The following is a 21,141-nucleotide window of genomic DNA, read 5'->3' as shown; positions in this document are numbered from 1 at the left end:
AAATAAATTTAAAAAAAAAAAATGGTGGTGCCGCCTATGAGATAGGCACCACCACTACTGATATACCATTTTCATATTTTTTTTTTACAATATTCAAGTAAAAAAGTCCATTTATACCAAGTGAAAGTGAACACAAACTACATCAATTCACCAATGATTTAAAAATGAATTTTAAACGAGTTGATTCTTAGTTCAATTGGCATGAATATTATTGTTAATGTAAGAGGATATGGATTTGAGTATGCTGAAGTGCATTATCTTCCTATTTATGAGTTGATGAGAGGCTATAGATAGTTCTAGATATTGTGTAAAAAAGAACACAAATATAATCACAACCTATAATGATATTAATAAAAATAAATAAAATTTAAAATATACCTACTAAATTAGTGATGTAATAACAAAGAATTTTCATTGACATCAAATCTTTATATTTAAATACATACTTGTATAAATAAAATTGTAACAAAATCACATTTACAACCAAACTTTCAAAACAAAAATATATGGCATACAAAAGGATTTAGAGAGAGAAAGTGCTTTCGTTGCCTCTAAAGCTTAAATATGAACAAGTGTGGATATAGATGGTACACTTTGCATAAGGTTGATTTCATCAAAATACCTAGACCTTGTCAACTGGGTAGGTTAAATTGCTTTTGAGAGGGATTAATTTGAGTAAGTTTATTTTAGTTTTTAAAAAGAAAATTTTAATAATTTTGATTTGGTTTAATTTTGAGTTTTGATATTTTGAGTTTGAAGTTAAAATTTTTTCTTATCAAGTTATTAGAATTTTAATATTTTGAGTTTGAGGTTATTTTGGTTTTAGCTCAATTTAGGTTTAAATGAGTTTGAGTATAAATTAATGTTTTTTTTTAATTGTCAAAATCAGCTTTGAGTTGGGGTGAGGTCTAGAAATTTTGTGAGAATTATGAGACTTTGTTTGTTAACTCAGTCAATCCTTGGGCAACAACTTCTTTCTTGGATTCCAATGGTTCTCCGACAGGATCTCCGGTTATGAGACCAAGTTCGTCTGAGAAAACGCTTCTTATACCAGGCCATCACGTGTGAATAGAGTATCGGGAAAAGAAAGCATAGCAACACTAGCAGCAACATCGCTACACAAAGAACCATCACCTTGAAGAAACCATCTTTTACTTCAGGGTTATTTTGCATTGTCCATGGAACTCCACCCACATTCATTCCAAACACTGAAACAATATATTCAACCAAAATCAAAGCCTTGAATGCTAATGATATTTGAAATGAGAAATGAAAATGAGGTAAGGGAAGGGTAAGAAAAAAAGACCTCACCCGACCTTGTTACCATCCCTAACTAAATTCAGAGGGGTATTGTATATGGTAAATCATTACCTCCGGTGATGACAGATAAAGGAAGGAATACTATAGAAAGGAAAGAGAGGTAATAGAGCTTTTTGTTTATTTGCTCCGACTGCCAACTGTCCAAACCCGCCTGAATTGCGGTAACCCGATTCGCTAGAAACCCTACGTTCTCTTTCAACCTCCTCAACCTTCCGATCAACTCGTCAAGCGAGTTTATGTCTTTACTAAGAAACCATGATTTAGATAAACATTTTTCCTTCACTCGGGGAAATACTTGCTCTCCATGTGCAATCACCTAAATTTTGGACAAACAGACAACGTGAAAAATTCCAACCTGAAAAAACAAGTGGCGAAGATAAATTACCTGAAGGAGGCGTTGCAAATTTAGATGCATTTTGGGGAATCGCCTATCGTCTAGCATCTCTTTCTTTAAAGCAAATCCACCTGAGAGTAAGAACATTATTTTGGTTTAGCTTCACTTCTAAAATAGATATGTGCAATTTATGCTGGCTCTTCAACAGTTGCGCTATTTGCTTAAATTTGGAAGGAATTAGATAATAAAAATATAAATTTTATAAATTGTTAATTAATGAGTAACTTTCAAAATCATTAAAAATAAATATAATTTTTTTAATAGATGGTGCCTTATTATTGACGGAAGCATGAATTTATGAATTTATAAATTGTTAATGCATTAAATATAATATTGTAATATGTTATTCAACATGCAAGAAGTAAAGGGGTGAATAAATTTTGATATATGAAATTTACCTCTATCCAACTCAAGCTCCACAGTTTCCAGCTCCATTTCGAGTTTAGTAACGACATCTTCAAGGTGATCGACGTGGGTGTCGATGACGTGAACTACAAGGTTTGAGATTGATTTGGGAACCGGATTATCGGCCTCCTCCGAGTGGTTCATTGTTAATAAAAACTCCAGAACATGTTCTTTAATAACAATCCCGCTCCGTTTAGTACTTCCTCTTTTGTAATTCGACGGATTTTCGACACTAGGGATCTCTGAGAGAAGTGATTGACCGACCGGCGAGAAACCTAATCGAGGAACACGTCCCAAAGACACGGTAATCACCGATTTCTCGGTAATCCTTGCAGCTAGTCTAAACGTAAAGCTACTGGAGATAGGGCCAGGTGAATTGACCCGAAAGACGAGTGCTCCATCCACATGTCCGCAAAACGGCCCATTGCTAGCGAGTGAGAGAATGTCTTGGAGCTTTAAAGGTGGACAAAGGACATCTATAAGGTGTTGGGCAGATTGAGAACATTTTTGTCTCACTTTTGGAAGTTCTACATGGTACCAACAAAACTCCTTCCCTTCACCTTCACCAAGATCCCATTCCTTATTGAAGTAATTCCCGAAACCGTCGAAAACATATGCTTTTTGCCTCACCATACCGGCGAAATGTGACGGCGGGTGTTCATTTACCGAAGCGGGGACATTTGTGGAGGACGGTCTAACCAATTCCTCCATCTCTCCTTCTCCGGATGGTACTTCTTCCTCAACTGAATCCATAACTTCTAATTCAACTTCCTCTTCACCAATGAAGGTCACAAAGATATATTGCACAACTTGGGAAATTTCAAAATCAACTATTCAATTAAACCCAATGGGGGGTTCCAAATCATTCGCTAAAATGTAGATTTCTCAAGTTTGAATAATGTAAAAAGGGTGATAGCAGAGGAGGAAATTTTGCAAGAAATCTCAACTGTTGTTGCCCCTGCAAGCCACAATATGATTAGCCAAAAACATTTAAACAGCCAAAAACTACAAGATAAGTTGCTTACCACTATAGGTTGAAACCAAGCAAACGAGAAAAATAAAATCTGCCAATACTAATCACAATTCTGCTTAAGTGGTGATTAGTATAGGCAAATTGGATAATAAAATGGGTTAAATTTTCTGGATTTATAAGGAAAAGAAAGATTGCTTCCAAAAAAGAAGAGAAAAGAACATGAGATATAAAGATAATTTAGGAGGTGAAAGGAGACAAAAATGGGGAGAGAACCTACATTCTCGGGGAACTCAATCATGCTTTTATTTATCTTCTTCTAGTTTTAGGCTTTTTATGTGTGAAGCACATTTATTTTTACCAAAAAAAAGAAAATAATAATGAAAAAAACTAAATATTGGCAAAAATTATAATTTGGGTAAACTGTCAAAATAGTCACTTTTGTTTACCTCATGTTACATTTTAGTCACTTATGTTTGAAATGTTACGTTTTAGTCACTTACGTTAGCATATTGTAAAATTTTAGCCACTGAGCCGTTAATTGTTGTTAACGGTGTAACGGTAAGCTGACGTAGCACGTTAAATTATCATTTCAAACAAAAATTTTAGGTTAAATTATACTATTGATCCCATATTTCTTTCGTTTTGAGTATTTTTTTCTTTTATGTTCTTTTAACTTTTATTTTTTTTCTATTCTCTTCCGCTTCTCTCTTTGTTTTCCTCCCTTCTTCATCTCTTTTAACATAGTTTTTTTTTTTATATTTTTTATTTTTTAAAACTTTTTTTATGTTTATGAAAAAGAAAAGATGAAAGTTGAGACCAAAATAAACTTGCTTCCCGTATTCTCACTCCACAATTACAAAATTTCATTATCCATCATCGTTTTAACGAACCAATTTGGATCTTTCAATAACCTGGTCCACAAGCACACCTCACTCGAAGACCTCACCAGTTGTGACTTATGGCAATCTACTCTCAACAAAGTTTCTCTAGCCCGTTCCCTTAACCTCCTAATCAATCCTCACGACCACCTTATCTATCTTACCTACAACATTCTCACCCTTTCAAAATTACATTGTTTCACGGATTCTTCAAACAAGCTCTACACTCTCAATGACTTAAACGACTACCATACGAAACATACCCTCCACTTTACTCAAACCAGTTTGGTTCCATGCTCCCTTTCTCTCTTTCATTCATCCATACTCAACTTTTAATCAAGCTTGCTTGGGAATATCCAAGAAGGTTTTGATCAACTTTATCGTTTGCTTAATTTTATTCGTCAGCTAATAAAAGAAAAGGAAAAGAATGATCTACACGAATCTATAAAAGTCTGGAAACAATTTTTTTTTAATATAAAGAATTCAATTTATGTTTAGATTTGATTAATGATTTGATTTTTTATATTAATTAGTTGGATCCAATTTCAGTTTCAAAGTTAGGTTATATTCAAATCGAGATTTAATTAAGAATTATTGATATTCGGTTTTGAGTGAAATTCAATTTAGGAATCATGTGAAAGAAACAAGGACTTGGTTTATTTGGTTGGCAAAGATTATGTTTCCGTAGTGAAGAATATGAGAAGAGAGAAAAATAAAAGGGAAGAAGAAGGAAAATAAAAAAAAATTTGTTCCAAAAAATAAAAGTATAGGGACTAGTTTTAACAAATGAAAAACATAGAAAAACTATGTTAAAAGAAATGGAGAAGGGAGGAAAATAGAGGGAGAAGGAGGAAAATGGAAAATAAAGAAAAAAAAGAAAGTTCAAAGAACATAAAAGAAAAAAATAAATTGCTCAAAATAAAAAAATATAGGGACCAGTTGTATAATTTAACCTAAATTTTTCGTTTGAAATGATGATTTAACACTTCATGTCAGCTTACCGTTACACCGTTAACGATAATTAACGCTCAGTGACTAAAATGTTATAACATAATAACATAAATAACTAAAATGTAACATTTCAAACATAAGTGACTAAAATGTAACCTGAGACAAACAAAAATAACTAGTTTGATAGTTTACTTTTAAAATTGTAAGGGAAAAATATTTACCCAAGTTTGTAACTCAAAAGATTTTGGTCTAATCATGAATTTCATCAATTTACTTTATAAATATTGAGAAATTAGTCCATTTATTTTATTTTATCAAAGTTTGAACATTGTATTTTACAAAAATCGAAAAGTTAATATGGTTGTTGGTTTAATTTTTATTGATTTGTTTTTATAAATTGTTTTGATGTTGATTTTGTTAATTTTTTATAAATTTGATTAATAATTTAATAAAATGGTTTAACACTGCTTTTATTTGGATTAAACTCTCCTTTTTTTAGATTATGAAGACAAAATTTTGATAACTTCTCAATTTTATTAACGCTGGAAGGATAAAAATCATAATTAGACAAAAGTTTTTCCATTTGCAACAAATTTTTCCTTTACGAGTTTTATGTTTTTTAGTTAATATGTAGTTTTTCCTGAATTTGTCCAATACTATTTATCTGATATCTCTATACTAACACTTTTAGTTTGTGTTGATATGATATTGATAACCAATCCAATGATGATACATGACAGTCTTTTAGTATGTCACATAATGAAGGTAAATTTAAAAAAAATTAGAAAGCTTTAAAAATATATAGATTAATAAAAAGACTTATATTTCAAAAAAAAACCCTCAAGAAAATGTAAAAGAAAAAATTAATTAAGTCCCAATATTAAATTTACACCTAATTAAGCCCGTGCCGTTAACTAAAATAATCAATTAAACCTCTCTGTTAACGGTTTTCGTCATTGACCATATTGACCATTAAAATAAATTACAGGCCAATCAAATGGTGACTCATGTCTACTTGGTTTAATTTAATATTTTCCTCCACAAAAATATTAAAAATCATAAAAAAAGAAAATTATAAAAAATATTTAAAAATATGAAAATTGATATAAATTTATAAATATTATTAAAATATTATAGATATTATAATAAATCTAACAAATTCTCAAAAAATATAAAATTAATAAACATATTTAAAATTTTATAAAAACATATTAAAATTCTATAAAAAATCATAAAAAAAAGTATAAAAAAGTATTAAAATTGATATAAAAATAAAAATTATAAAAACTTGAACTAGATCAGATCAGTAGACCGAAATTGGCGAGGGTATCGGTCTTGAAAAAGCCATTAGACCGATTGATTTGGGAACCGGATGGTTGAACCAATTTTTTTCTTTTTACTTTTTAAAAATATTTTATTCAATTGAACTAGACGAATCAATCGAATTGGCAGCCTAGTGGACCAATCAGGTTATGAAAACCTTGTTAACATATTTCATTCTGACATATGTTAATAGTTGAATAATGAAATTTTGGTTTCATAAAAGATATTAAAAAGTAAAAAATTGGTTCACTTGCTCAGTTCCCAGGTCAACTAGTCTAATGGCTTTCCCCGAACTCGTACCCTTGTTGATTTCGGGCAAACTAGTCCTGTACAACCTAATTTTAGCCCGGGCTAAAATAAACCAAAACAAACCCAAACCAACAACCAAAATACAAAACCAAAACCAAACCAGACCCAGTACCTGATTACAAAACCCAAAGCCCAACTAAAAACCAATTAGCCAAACTAAACTACCCTAGCCCAATAACCCGATAGCCCAAACCCAACATTTTCAAAAAAGACAGATGACCTAACCCTAGCCCCAAGTGGCACTGGCACTACCACCTCTAGCCTCCGTCGCCATTGCACCTCCTCTGCCACCAACTGCACCTGCAAAAAAGAAGAAGAAACACGCAAACATCAAGTACAAGAACAGTAGAAAAAAGTAATAAAAATAATATGTAATGTAATGGGTATAAAAGCCATGAAAAAGATTGTAATAGGGATTTTTTTCTTTTTGAAATAAAAATATAGAAAGAAATATAAAACAAAAAAATCAGCAAAACAAAGAAGAAGAAAATCTTCAAAGGTGGTACTATCTTTATTATTATTTTTCTTTTTCCTTTTTTTTTTTCTTTTTCGAATCTGTTTTTGTATATACGTATATATAACAAAATAAAAAAAAGAAGAGAAAACTTATCTTTTTTTAATCGCCTGGAAAAAAGAGCATTTTTGGGCTCCAGTTGTAGTGCACGACGGTCACTGGAGGCGGAGCCCACGGCTGTGATCGGCCGGAGTTAGGCCGGACTTAGAGAGGGGGAGGAGAGAGTTCAGAGTTTTTTTTTTGAAGTTTTTTTTTAAAAAACACAAAGATAGAATGATTTTTTTTTTTTGCAAAAAAATGTGACTTAAATAGTAAATTAAAACGACGTCGTTTTGGCCTAAGCTCATAAGCCTTAAAACGACGTCGTTTTGCCCTGGTCTGACCCGATCGAACCCTACCCTGCCTAGGATCCGCGTGTTTTCAAGCGGATGGGCTATTTGCGCATTTAGCCCTTCCGTTTTTTTATGGTTTTGCAATTAAGTTTTTTTTTAATTTTAATTTTTGCCCTTTAATTTATTTCGTTTCCAATTTAGTCCACTTTGAAGCTGTGCGTTTTGGGGGGAAGGGAAAATTTCCCTTTTGGTCCCTCCTTGTTATTCGCCCGTTTAATGTGGTCCTTTTCCTTTTTATTTATTTCATATTTGCCCTGAATTTTTGTTTTGAGTTCAATTTTAGTCCCTTTTTTGGTTATTTTTGCTATTTTATTAGTATAATTAATTAATTAATTAATTATTAATTATTATTATTATTATTATTATTAATCTTATTAATGTATTATTATTACTATTTATTATTATTATTACCATTATTATTACTATTATTTTATTTTTATTACTATTATTATTATTATTATTATTATTATTATTATTATTATTATTATTATCATTATTACTATTATTATTATATTTTCTTTTTGTATTTACTTGTACGTTATAATTATTATATTAACTAATTTAATATTATTATTACCACTATTATTTTCTTTTTTATTTACTTACTGGTTATTATTTTCATATTATTAGATTAATTTTGTATTATTATTACTATCATTATTATATTTTTATTTATATCTATTTACCTAATTTTTTATACATTTATTTTTTATATCGTTTATTATTTATTTATTTCCTTTTCTATAATTTTAAAATTTTTTATATTATTATTATCATCATGATTATTATAAATATTATGATTTTTAACTTGTTTTACACTATATTTATTTATTTGTTTAATATTAGTTCTTTTAGTTTCAATTTTTTACTTATTATTTTTCTTTTTATTTTGACTCATTTATATTATTTTATTTTCATCATTATTATTGTCATTCATATTAATGCCTTTATTATTATTATTATTATCATTTTTATTCATATTAGTGCCATTGTTTATTTTTTTACATTTTACTACAAAATTGTGTTACATTTTACTCGATACACAAATCATATTTTTAAAATAAGCAATATTTTATATTTTGAGATTCGAAAAATCGTTCCCTAACTTACGGGATTTCAAATTTCTCGATAAATCTAAATACTCGAACATTTTCAAAGCATTAATTTTTAAATATTCTCAAGAATTAAGAAAAATCGTATTCTAACTTACGGAATATGATTTCTTTCTAAAACCGAGATAATCGAACATTTTTCAAAATTAATAAATTTTTGACATTTATTCTCGTTTCGAGGATTTAAGGCATTGTGTCCTAACTTACGGGACATAATCTTTTTCCTCGGTTAACATGAAATATACCATTTTTTAAAAAATTCAATTAAACAATGTTTAACAAAAGGATCGTAATTTTTAAAATTTTCCTCAAATTTTTAATTTTCGACACAAAAAACACCAAGTAATTGACTAGGTACCAATTTTGGGCGTATCGAGGGTGCTAACCCTTCCTCGTGCGTAATCGACTCCCGAACCCGTTTTCTGGATTTTGTAGACAAAAAATCATCGTTTAATAAATATTAAACATTTGTTAAAATGATTGAATTACCAGGTGATCCGATTACAACTAAATAAAAAGGATTGGTGGCGACTCCCGTTTTTTCCATTTTCATTTTAAAATCAAAGTTGACCTCGGTTTTAAAAAAAAATGGCTTCGACAGCTTTGCGACTCTACTGGGGAAGTAAAATAAGAGAGTCAAACCACAAGTTGATAAATTTACGATCCTTTCGTTGTATTTCATCTGCTTTTGTCACTATCTTCATCATTTTGGTATGCTTTACTGGTTTGAGTTCTTGATATATTTCTACATATTTGCATCGCATGATCAGTCAATTTTACCCTTTTAAGTAGGAGTGAGAAACTATTTCTTCGTGACGTTTTCACCTCCGTGCAGGATAGTGGATCGCTTTCGGGATACATTCGTCCCTATGTCTTTGTGAGATTTTCATCTCCGTGCAGCCATAGGGAAATATATTCCCCTGAACTGAACTGGGTCTATATCAGCCTATGATCGGTGAGGATCGATGAATCTGCTAGTTCAGGTACCTTAACTTTAGAACCGAACCGTATATAGTGAGCCATAAGAACCCGCTTTAGGTAGAGCTACACCAAACCCTAGTGGTTACCTGAGTAGGTGCTTTACTTCTTATTCTTTGCTTACTTTAAACTGTGTATGAAGTACTGACTTGTTTTGTTTTACTGTAATTGCATGGCATTTTCATCACAAAAAAGGTGTTGATTCACATTCGGTTGCTAAAATAAATAACTTGTCATGGAAAAGGGGTTTCTTGATAAAGTGGAGGATAATACGGCTATCCGAATATGGGCTAAGACAACAGAGCAAGAGAAAAGTGATAGTCTTACCGATGGGTATGTGTCAAAGTTGTGGGATTTCACTCGGATCAGCGTAACCCAAAATAATCTCAAAAATATGAAAGAAATATGAGATCAGTGGGATGACGAGATCAAGCAACTATTCTACTGTAATTACAGTGATTTGCCCTATCTGCTCGATATCAAGGTGGACGAGCACCTATTCCGAGCCCTCGCCCAGTATTAGAACCCTGCTTATAGTTACTTTACTTTTGGGAAAGTGGATTTGGTACCTACTGTATAAGAGTACACAGTCTTGCTCCGTTGCTCGAACATTCAAACTGACAAGGCTTATTCGAGAGCCACCAATGTCTCGATATTCTTAAAAAAGCTGATGAACATTATAGGGATGAGCGAGCAGTGGATTACAGCCCAGATCAAGCAAAAAAGGAGATTGTAAGTGCATCCTTTGGAGAAATTTGAGGGATTTGATCCTAGCGCATCCTGATATGAAGAAAAGGGTTGATGTTTTCACTTTGAGCATTTATGGATTGGTTATCTTCCTTAAGGCTTTGGGGCATATAGACGAGGCAGTCTCTGATTTATTTGACAGACTTAATAAAAGGGTCACACCCGTGCTTGCAATTTTGGTCGAAACTTTCAGATTATTGAACGCTTGTCAAAGAGCAGGCGAAGGGAGATTCATCAGATGCGCACAACTCTTACTGGCATAGTTCAACAGCCATTTTTAGAAAGTGGAGAAGATCTCATATAGATTCTTCTCCAAAAATTATTCGTCACTGAAATAGATAGTGGCTACGCCAAGACGGGATGATATTACAAAGGAAAAATGGATGACGATTCTTTAGAATCTACAAGAGGAAGATGTTGAATAGAGAGCCCCTTGGATGGTTCCTAACGAGATCTTATATCGGTATGGAGATTGTGATTGGGTTCCCCTATTTGGAATATGAGGAGCTGTTGGGTATGCTCATCTACTCGTATTAAGGAGTATAGATTGAGACAGTTTACGTCAGCAACATACGGGTTAGCTCAGTGCAAGTTCGTATACAAAGGAGATAAGTACAAAAAGAAAGTTCATGAGATATCGAATGCTTAGAACCAAACTCATAGAATGAAATTGTTTGCTGCTAACCAATGACTACCCCTAAGTATGACTGGTGGTGGGGTCAGAAAATCAATGACAACATCCCTATGTCAGATCAAGAAAACACTCGATCAATGAAAGAACACTTGAAGGTGATCCCATCTGAGCTAGAAATCATCAAACAAGATTTTGAGAGAAAGAATTTAGAGCTAGAAAAAAGGATAGAACAATTGGAGGAGGAGAAAATGCAGCTGGGACTGGACGTCGACATCTAGAAACTAGAAGCTGAGAAGTTGAGAAAGGGAAATAATAAGGTAGAAGAAGATTTAAACAGTTTGAAAATAGACTACAAGAAGCTACGGAGATCATTGAGAATCGCTAGTCTGGGAAAAATATCAGAACAGTGGCGACAAAAGATTTAAGAAGAAAAGACTAGAGCCGATCGATGGGAGAGAAAATTCCAAGGTGCTCAGGTTCAGCCCTAGAAAGGAGCATGTTAGAAAGTTAAAATGAAAAATTGAATTAAAGGCTAAAGTAGTAGAACTAGAAAAGTCACTTAATCAGTATCGTAGTCGCAACTCTGCAATTGAGCTCAAAGCGAGTTTAAATAAGATTGAAGAGCTGAAAAAAAAGGTAGAAGAACTCAAAACTGCGTTACAAAACTGTGAACTTCGAGTTGAACTCCTAGAAGCAAGTAATGAGCAGTGGCAAGGGCAACTCCACCGTTCTCAAGATCAAGTTAGGGACATGGATCATATTATGGGTGAAGCTATGGCTTAGATACGAGAACTGGCTGATAATTTATAGACCCTAGTAGTTTAAGCTGACGTGCTAAGTGTGAAATATGAATTAGAATCGGACCGGGGCTGAGAGTTAGCTTGGCTTCTGAAGCAAGTCAATGCCTTAAGTATTAGGGCGAAGCCTTATATGTAATTCGTTTTATGTAAAGAAATTTATTTTCTAGAAAAGTTACTCTAATGAAATTAAATCAGAATCAATACATTTTTTTGAATTCATGGCATTCATGCATTTGCATTACATTGTATCATATGCATTTAATTTCACGGAAAGACCCTAATTAAAAAAAATTATTTCAGTTAATCTGGAAACCAACAAGGGTCAACCAATCGAATATTGTTATAGTACTCGAGCCAAAACCAAAGAAATGGACCAAAGATTGGAACAGTTTCAAAAAGAGATGCAAGAACAGTTGCAAATGCAACTACAAAAATAGTTGGCAAAAGTAAAACAGGAGATGAAGGATCAGATACTAGAATCCCAAAGAAACATGATGAGCCAATTGGTACAGTTACTGCCTGTGGAACGTGAAAAAATAAAGAGCACTGCAGTCAACTCAGGGGATGATAATGAGGATCCTATTTATCCCCCTAGTTTTACTCCGATAAACGCCCAAGCACAGTCAAAGGTGTACCTACGAAGGGTACCAGTTACAATCAAACCCCAACAGTATCAAACCGATACCTTGGTGTCGATGAACTACCAAACAGGCTCAGGTTCCAATTCAAGAGATAAGCCAACCAATCCCGTTGTTCGGGATCTAGATAATATGACAGAAATAGAAAAAACAAGAGTGCAATTGCCAAAACAACTTGAGGATCTATGCAAATGGCTAGAAGAAAAATTTGGAGCAATGGAAAATATTGATTATCATTGCGAAAATAATGCTAAAGAATTGAGCCTGGTCCCAGATTTAGTACTCCCTTCAAAGATCAAAATGCCAGAGTTTGAAAAATATAACAGGACCAGCTACCCTAAGGCTCACATTATAATGTTCTGTCAAAGGATGACAGGATACATTCATAATGATCAACTGTTAATGCACTGCTTTTAAGATAGTCTGATCGGGTCAGCAGCTAAATGGTATAACCAACTGAGTCATACCAAAATCAATTCGTGGAAAGACCTAGCACAAGCTTTTATGACACCATATAGTCATGTGACGGACATGACATCGGACAGGATCACGTTGCAGAATATGAAGAAGAACCAAAATGAGAGCTTTAGGTATTATGCCCAAAGGTGGAGAGAGGTGGCAACGCAAGTTCATCCACTTCCTCTGGAGAAAGAAACCACAATACTTTTCATTAATATTTTAAAAGCCCCATTCATCAATCATATGTTGGAAAGTGCTATTAAGAGCTTTTTGGATATAATGATGTTCGGTGAAATAATCGAAAACACGGTGAGAAGTGGTAAGATAGACGCAGGGGAGAACTTCAGAAGATCGGCTCCGAGGAAGAAAGAAAATAAGGTGAATAATATAAGCACATATAATAAGAGTTATTTGAAACCAATTACTGTTGGCCCACCAAGGACAGTAACCACTAACCATCAGGGACCTCCAAAGTAAGAATCTAACCCAAGGCCAAACATAAAAAGACTCCAATTTTTGCCTATCCCAATGTCATATAGGGAACTGTACTATAGTCTATTCGATGCACATATGGTATCCCATTCTATCTAAAACCTATGCAACCTTTATTCCCTAAATGGTACGATACAAACGCCCAATGCGAATACCACGCGGGAATCACGGGGTACTCGATCGAGAATTGCACCGCTTTCAAAAAGTTAATCGAAAGACTTATCAAAATGGGTATTGTAAAATTTGATGATCCATCTGGTGTAAAAAATCCATTACCCAACCATGTTGATAAATGAGTAAATGCGATAATCAAGAATGTAAGGAGAAGAATCAAGTTGAATGTAGCAGAAGTGAAAATCCCATTGAGAGAGGTTTTGAAGAAAATGGTAGAAAGTGGATTAATCACACAAGATTTAGAGGGAAATCCTGAAAAGTAAGGAACTACTGTGAGTTCTATGATGAAGAGGGTTATAAGATTCAAAGATGCAGTGAATTTAGGTCCTTAGTACAGTATCTGATAGACAATAAGAAGCTAGAATTCTTTTTGTATACCGAAGGCCCAGAAAGAGAAGATGTATGTACCTCATAAAAGGGGCCAGTAGAGAAGATCTATAAAGTTAACCACCCAGTGGTTATCATCTCACGACCAATGAGCAATGAGACCGGAGTACAAATTACACCAAAAGTTATAATCCAGAAACCTGTAACCTTCCCCTATAAGGACAACAAGCGAGTTTCCTAGAATTATAACTGCAACATGACGATCCCGAGAGAAGAGAATCCAATTAGCGCTTCAGAAGAAGGTTGAGATGTTGGTTTCTATACGCGCAGTGGGAGGCGCTATGACCCATCAAATACAAAAGCTAAGCCCGTAAAAGGAAAAACCTTGGCGGTTGAACAAAAAAAAGAAAAGGCGACCGGACTTGAATTGCCTGTTAGCGAGCCAACAACTGAAGAGAAAGTTAGGGAGTTTTTGAAATCCTTGAAGCATAGCAAGTATAACGTTGTGGAGCAACTGCATAAACAACCAACCCACAAATTAGTGCTAGCTTTACTCTAAATTTCAGAGGTACACCATAGCACGTTGATGAAAGCATTAAATGAAACTTATGTCACTAATGATATCTCCATCAACAAACTTGACCGTCTGGTCAGTAACATAAGCGCCGATAATTTTATTTTTTTAATGATGATGAAATACCACCTAAAGGCATAGGATCAACTAAGACCTTGCACATCACCACCCGTTGCAAGGGGTATATATTGCCAGGGGTATTGATTGACAATGGGTCTGCACTGAATGTCCTGCCTTTGTCTACACTGAATAGGTTGCCTGTGGACAGCTCTCATATTAAAACGTGCCAAAACATAGTGAGAGCATTCGATGGTATTGAAAGGAAAGTAATGGGAAGGATTGAGATTCCTCTCTTGATCGGTCCAAACATGTGCGAGGTAGACTTTTTGGTGACGGACATCAAGCCTTCTTACAATTTTTTATTGGGGAGGCATTGGATTCACTCAGCAAGGGCAGTGCCGTCATCATTGCACCAAAATCTAAAGTTAGTAACTGAGGGTCAATTCGTAATGATAAACGCGAAAGAATAAGTTATTGCATCTGTAACTAGTGACGCGCCAAACATAGGGGAAGACGATGAAGTGATAGAATGTTCTTTTAGATTGCTAGAATTTGTAAATACAACCTTTGTCTTCGAAGGGAACAAGATCCCTATACCCAGAATATCCAAAGCTACGAAAATAGACTTATGATTGACGGTCGAAAAGGGAGCCATGCCAGGAAAAGAACTCAGGAAATATCTCCAGGGGAAGGTAGATGTACCAATTCTGATGGATAAACGAGATCGCTTTGGTTTGGGATATAAGCCAAGCGTGAAACAAAAAAAGAAAGAGTTAGAGAAGAAGTAAGAGAGGGGAACAGCATGATTAAGCGGAGCAGAAGTCAAATGGAAACCAATTACCTTTTCCCACATATCCAGAACCTTTGTGTCAGGAGGAATTGTTCACCTTGGACGGAAGATGACAAGAAAAGAAACTGTTGAAGAAATGATAGGAAATCTGAACATCAACGCCATATCTGAAAAGGAAATTTTGGAAGGAAATATATTAGACATTCGCCCTCATGTACCTGAAAATGTTCTTAACAACTGGACTACGAAAGAGATTCCTGTAGTTTTTAGAGCTAATTAGAGTAATGTTAAGAACACGCGCTTGTTGCTTTAAGTCTAGAAGCAATAAGAATCCTTTTGTGAAATAGGTCTTTGTCCAACATCTTTATTTCAAATAAAATGCATCTTTTTGTCTCATTCTAAGCATATATTATTCTTTCCATTTCATTCATAATCATACTATACAGATAATCATTCTTAGATTCTTTTGTTCTTTGTATCTTCCTTTGTTCCTATAACAGGTCTCCAGATATCAATGATACGAGCGATGCTACTACTAACTCAGAGTCTCCTTTTGAGTGAGATATGTGTCTAGAGGAACCTCAGGACTTGGAAGATGATAGAGATTGTAATTTATCTTCTAATTTGTTAAGGATGGTAGAACAAGAGGAGAAATAGATTCTACCTCATAAAGAGTCAGTAGAAATTGTGAACTTGAGAGACGGAAAAGAAAAGAAAGAAGTGAATATTAGAGTTTGCATTACCACAAAGACAAAGTGGGACCTCATTGAGTTACTCCAAGAATTTAAGGATGTCTTTGTATGGTCATATCAAGACATGTCTAGGTTAAGTACTGATATCGTGGTACACCGACTCCCCATAAAGGAGGAGTGCAAGCCAGTGCAACAGAAGCTCCAAAGGATGAGACCCGATATTTTGCTAAAAATAAAAGAAGAGTTCAAGAAGCAATTCGATGCTGGTTTCTTAGAAGTGGTTAAATACTCAGAATGGGTAACCAATATCATTCTCGTCCCTAAAAAAGATGAAAAAGTACGGATGTGCGTGGACTACAAAGATTTAAACAAAGCCAACCCGAAATACAATTTCCCCTTACCCCATATCGACACCTTAGTGGACAACACGATAGGTTACTCATTATTCTCCTTCATGGATGGCTTTTCAGGATATAAATAGATAAAGATACATATCAAAAACATGGATAATACAATATTTGTAACCATATGGGGAACCGTTTGCTATAAGGTGATGCTATTTGGACTGAAAAACGCGGGAGCGACATATAAGAGAGCCATGGTAACCCTGTTCCATGATATGATACACAAAGAAATTGAAGTTTATGTCAATGATATGATCCTCAAATCCCGAATAGAAGAGGAGCATGTGCAAGTCTTGAGAAAATTATTCTTGAGATTGAGGAAATTCCAGCTAAAGCTCAATCCAGTAAAAAACACTTTTGGGGTTAGGTTAGGGAAACTACTAGGATTCGTAGTCAGCAAAAAGGGGGATTGAGATTGACCTGGATAAAGTCAAGGCTATACAGAAGTTTCCTCCGCCGCACACTCAAAAAAAAGTTCGATGATTCCTAGGAAGACTAAATTATATTGTCCGGTTCATTTCACAACTAACTGAGAAATGCGACCCCATATTCCGTCTCCTTAAGAAACAAAACCCTGCTGTTTGGGATGAAGAGTGCTAGAAGACTTTTGACAAGGTTAAGCAATACTTGTCCAATGCCCCAGTACTGACACCGCCTAGTTTAGATAAGCCACTGATACTGTATTTGGCAGTATTTGAAAATTCTATAGGATGTGTGCTTGACCAACATGATAAGTCAAGAAGGAAAGAAATGGCGATATACTACCTCAACAAGAAGTTCACTGAGTGTGGGACGAGATACTCACCAATTGAGAAGATATGTTATGCCTTAATCTGGACAACCCGAAGATTGAGACAGTACATGTTGTACCATACAACTTGGCTTATCTCGAAACTAGACCCTTTAAAGTACATGATGAAGTCGACTGCTTTGAATGGAAGGATGGCCCGATGGCAAATTCTACTTTCTGAATTTGATATAGTCTATGTGAATTAGAAAGCTATAAAAGGGAGTACAATAGCAGATTTTCTAGCCAGTAGAGCTCTAGAAGACTATGAGCCTCTGAACTTTGATTTCCCAAATAAAGATCTAATGTACGAGGCAACCAATAAAGAAGACTCTTAAGAAGGTCATCCTTGGAAGCTAAACTTCGACGGAGCATCAAATGCTGTAGGTAACGGAATCGGGTCAGTCTTGGTATACCCAAACGGAGATCACTATCTTTTTACTAGTAAATTGGATTTTGATTACATAAATAATATGGCTGAATACGAAGCATGTATCATGAAAATTCGTGCAGCCATAGAACGTAAGATTAAAGTGTTGGAGGTCTATGGAGATTCTGCGCTAATGATCTATCAGCTTAAAGGTGAATGGGAGACAAGAGACCCCAAGTTGATAGAATATTGAAGTTGGTCCTTGTATTAATTAAAGAGTTTGATGATATCATCTTTTGTTACCTCCCACAAGAAGAAAATCAAATGGCTGATGCCCTAGCAACTTTAGCTTCCATGATCAAGGTGAATAAACAGGAAGATGTGAAACCGATCCAGATGAGTATTTATGAGGCTCCGGCTCATTGTTACAACATTGAATAAGAGGAAGAAAAAGATGATCATCCTTGGTACCACGATATACTGCAATATGTGAAGAATCATGAATACCCTGACTAAGCTACTGAAAATGATAAAAGGATGTTGAGAAGACTGGCCAGTAACTATGTCTTGGATTGGGAGATCTTATATAAAAAGAGAAAGGATCAGGTGTTGCTAAGATGTGTAGACGCTGTTGAGGCCAAGAAAATCTTGGAAGAAGTCCACGAGGGTGTCTGCGGAACACATGCTAATAGTTTCACAATGGCCAGGCAAATCATGAGATTCGGGTATTATTGGTCCACCATGGAAGGAGACTATATCAATTTTGCCAAGAAATGGCATAAGTGCAAAATTTAAGGAGATAAAATTCATGTACCTCATTCGCCTCTACATGTTATGACTTCTCCATGACCTTTCTCTATGTGGGGCATGGATGTCATTGGGCCAATTTTGTCAAAAGCTTCAAATGAGCATCAATTCATCTTTGTGGTCATCGACTACTTCACCAAGTAGGTAGAAGTCGCTTCATATGCCAATGTTACAAAGTCGGCAGTTAACAAATTCCTAAAAAAAGAAATCATTTGTCGATATGGAATGCTAGAAAGGATCATATTTGACAATGCATTGAATTTAAACAACAACACGATAACAAATGTTTGTAGTCAGTTCAAGATCAGACACCACAACTTGTCACGGTATCACTCGAAAATGAACGGTGCAGTCGAGGCAGCCAGTAAAAACATGAAGAAGATCGTGGGGAAAATGATTGGGACTTATAAATATTGGTATGAGAAGTTACCATTTGCCCTCTATGCTTATTGAACGTCTGTCAAGACCTCTACCGGGGCAACACCTTTCTTATTGGTTTATCGAATGGAAGCGGTTTTGCCCATTGAAATTAAGATTCTTTCTCTCCGGGTTTTGTCAGAATTGAAGTTGGATGAAGCAGAATTGATCCAATCCCATTATGATAAGCTAAACTTGATTGAAGAGAAAAGGTTGAAAGTCATACGTCATAGTCAGATGTACTAAAAGTGAATGATGCAAGCTTATAACAAAAAGGTTCATCCCAGAGAATGCCATGAGGGAGACCTAGTATTGAAAAAGATTCTGCCAATACAAAAAGATTTAAGAGGAAAATGGATGCTAAATTGGAAAGGACATTATGTGGTAAAAAAGCCTTTTCTGGAGGAGCGTTGACATTAACTGAAATGGATGGCAAGACTTTACCTAATCTAGTAAATTTAGACTCAGTCAAGAAATACTTCGCTTGAAAAAAAAAGGAGGGGACGCCAAAGCGAAAACCCGCAAAGGGCGTCTTGAGACTAAAGGGGTTTTGAATTGAAAACCCATAAAAGGCAATTCAAATCTTGATCAAAGATGGTATGCGGTAATCTTGCTTCCTTCGAATTAACAAGGAAGAGAGATTCTACGTCTTAGGGCATTGACAAAGTACTCTAGATCTCCTTAACACATGTTGAGCTCAAAATGGTCCTCAAGAAGTTCGTGCAGAGAAGCTCATGCTGCGATATTTAGGGCACCTATTTTCCTTTTACTCATTTTGTATTTTAGTAATGTTTACTTTCTTTGATTAATTTTTTTCCTAATAAATTTCAGTTCTGTCCATTATTATGATTTTTTTCAGGCATTTTGCATTGAAATAACGATTTTTAGACTAATAGTACTTTCATAAAAGGAGTTCTGAATATTACTCTAAAAGCTTCTAAGTAGTATAAGAACCTGAAACAGGACCACTAGTTAGAACTAACCAAACCTAAGAGTTGGAAACATTTAAGAAAGAATAGTCTAAATTGTGACTATTTCTTCAGATTTTCTGCCAAAGATACTAGCTGAACATAAATGCTTGATAACACATCAATGACAGAACCTCGATGCGCAACGAGCAATGACAACCTAAGCATTAAAAAGGGGATCATTCTCGCAACATGACATTCTGCATTCATGCAAATATCATGCATACACATCTAGTTAAGAGCATTTGATTCATTCAGATCATGACATCCAAATCTGTAATACCCCCTACCCGTATTCATTGCCAGAATAGGGTACGAGGTATTACCGGAGTTTACGAATTTATTTATTTATTTATTTTTTTAGGAAAACTCAATATAAGCCCTTTACAGATATCTAACCTTCCCTGCAATATTATATCGAGACCAATCCAAATCAACCAATCTGTAATACCCCTTACCCGTATTCATTGCCAGAATAGGGTACGAGGTATTACCGGAGTTTACGAATTTATTTATTTATTTATTTTTTTAGGAAAACTCAATATAATCCCTTTACAGATATCTAACATTCCCTGCAATATTATATCGAGACCAATCCAAATCAACCAATCCAATTTAACATATTTTCAAGATAAATTCATGCATATTTATAAAATAACGTCATCACATACCCAAAACCAGGTTTGTTAACCATACCAATGGATAACTCTACATTCATTTCACAGAATCATTTACTTTATTCGCTTATACATGCCATTGATTTCCAAAATAAAGTTTCTTTATATACCGAAGTCCTGAGGTTGATAATGTGATGTGCCTCCGACCAAATCCAACCTCCGAGCTCTTAACACTACAAAACAGGGAAAAAGGAAACGAGGTAAGCATTTTGTGCTTAGTAAGCTCATGTAACAAGAATTATACTTACCTAATATTTTCAATACAATACAATAAACATTCCTATATCCATTCAATGCATTATTACCCTAATATGCACAAACTCAACATTCAAGTTAGTACAATAATTTCCATGTACCAATAATATATACTATGATTGATGAGCTCATCAATACCATGATTTCCATTTCCTTGTTATTTTCCATATTTATCCGTTGAATTTCTTGGAATTTTCGATGGATTTTCAGAGATACACTTTTAGTGTACATTTTCGGTCCGTCAATTCATATTTATGTGCGCATATCCATTTCGAGAGCACACTCCTGAACCTCAACCTTGCGGCGGGATTACCGTCGATATAAATCCCACAATATAAACTCATAGAGTATTGTCGGGATTACCATCGAGCTAAATCCTCAGCGACAATTACTCTAATAAGCTTGTATCTGAATTACCAGTCAGGCTAAATTCAGACCCTAATTGGATTACCCGTCCGGCTAAATCCATTTTACACATATTCTTCGGAGGGCTATATCAAGATAGGATCACCGTTCGGGC

At 34.5% G+C, this 21,141-nt stretch overlaps 1 protein-coding gene across 1 annotated transcript; it reads right to left on the bottom strand.

Annotated features, from left to right (window-relative positions):
• Positions 1–408: 408 nt before the first annotated feature.
• Positions 409–3,286, bottom strand: LOC108462337 (uncharacterized). The gene is made up of 5 exons (XM_017762300.2): positions 3,145–3,286; positions 2,113–3,077; positions 1,706–1,785; positions 1,372–1,636; positions 409–1,208 (listed from the first exon to the last, which is right to left on the bottom strand). Exons 2-5 carry the CDS (start codon positions 2,870–2,872, stop codon positions 949–951), a joined length of 1,365 nt encoding a protein of 454 aa, XP_017617789.1. The 5' UTR covers positions 2,873–3,077; positions 3,145–3,286; the 3' UTR covers positions 409–948.
• Positions 3,287–21,141: the final 17,855 nt, after the last annotated feature.

The sequence above is a fragment of the Gossypium arboreum genome, chromosome 13 (assembly GCF_025698485.1).
Source record: "Gossypium arboreum isolate Shixiya-1 chromosome 13, ASM2569848v2, whole genome shotgun sequence".
Taxonomy (NCBI): Eukaryota; Viridiplantae; Streptophyta; class Magnoliopsida; order Malvales; family Malvaceae; genus Gossypium; species Gossypium arboreum.
The sequence above is the reverse complement of the archived record's forward strand: the minus strand, read 5'-3'. Positions and strand labels throughout refer to the sequence as shown.

Coding starts and splice junctions, on each gene's coding strand:
- LOC108462337 (XM_017762300.2), bottom strand. CDS start 2,872: ATGGATTCAGTTGAGGAAGAAGTACCATCCGGAGAAGGAGAGATGGAG. Junction 1,637..1,705: donor ATTTGCAACGCCTCCTTCAG/GTAATTTATCTT, acceptor TCCAAAATTTAG/GTGATTGCACATGGAGAGCA. Junction 1,209..1,371: donor TTTATCTGTCATCACCGGAG/GTAATGATTTAC, acceptor ATATTGTTTCAG/TGTTTGGAATGAATGTGGGT.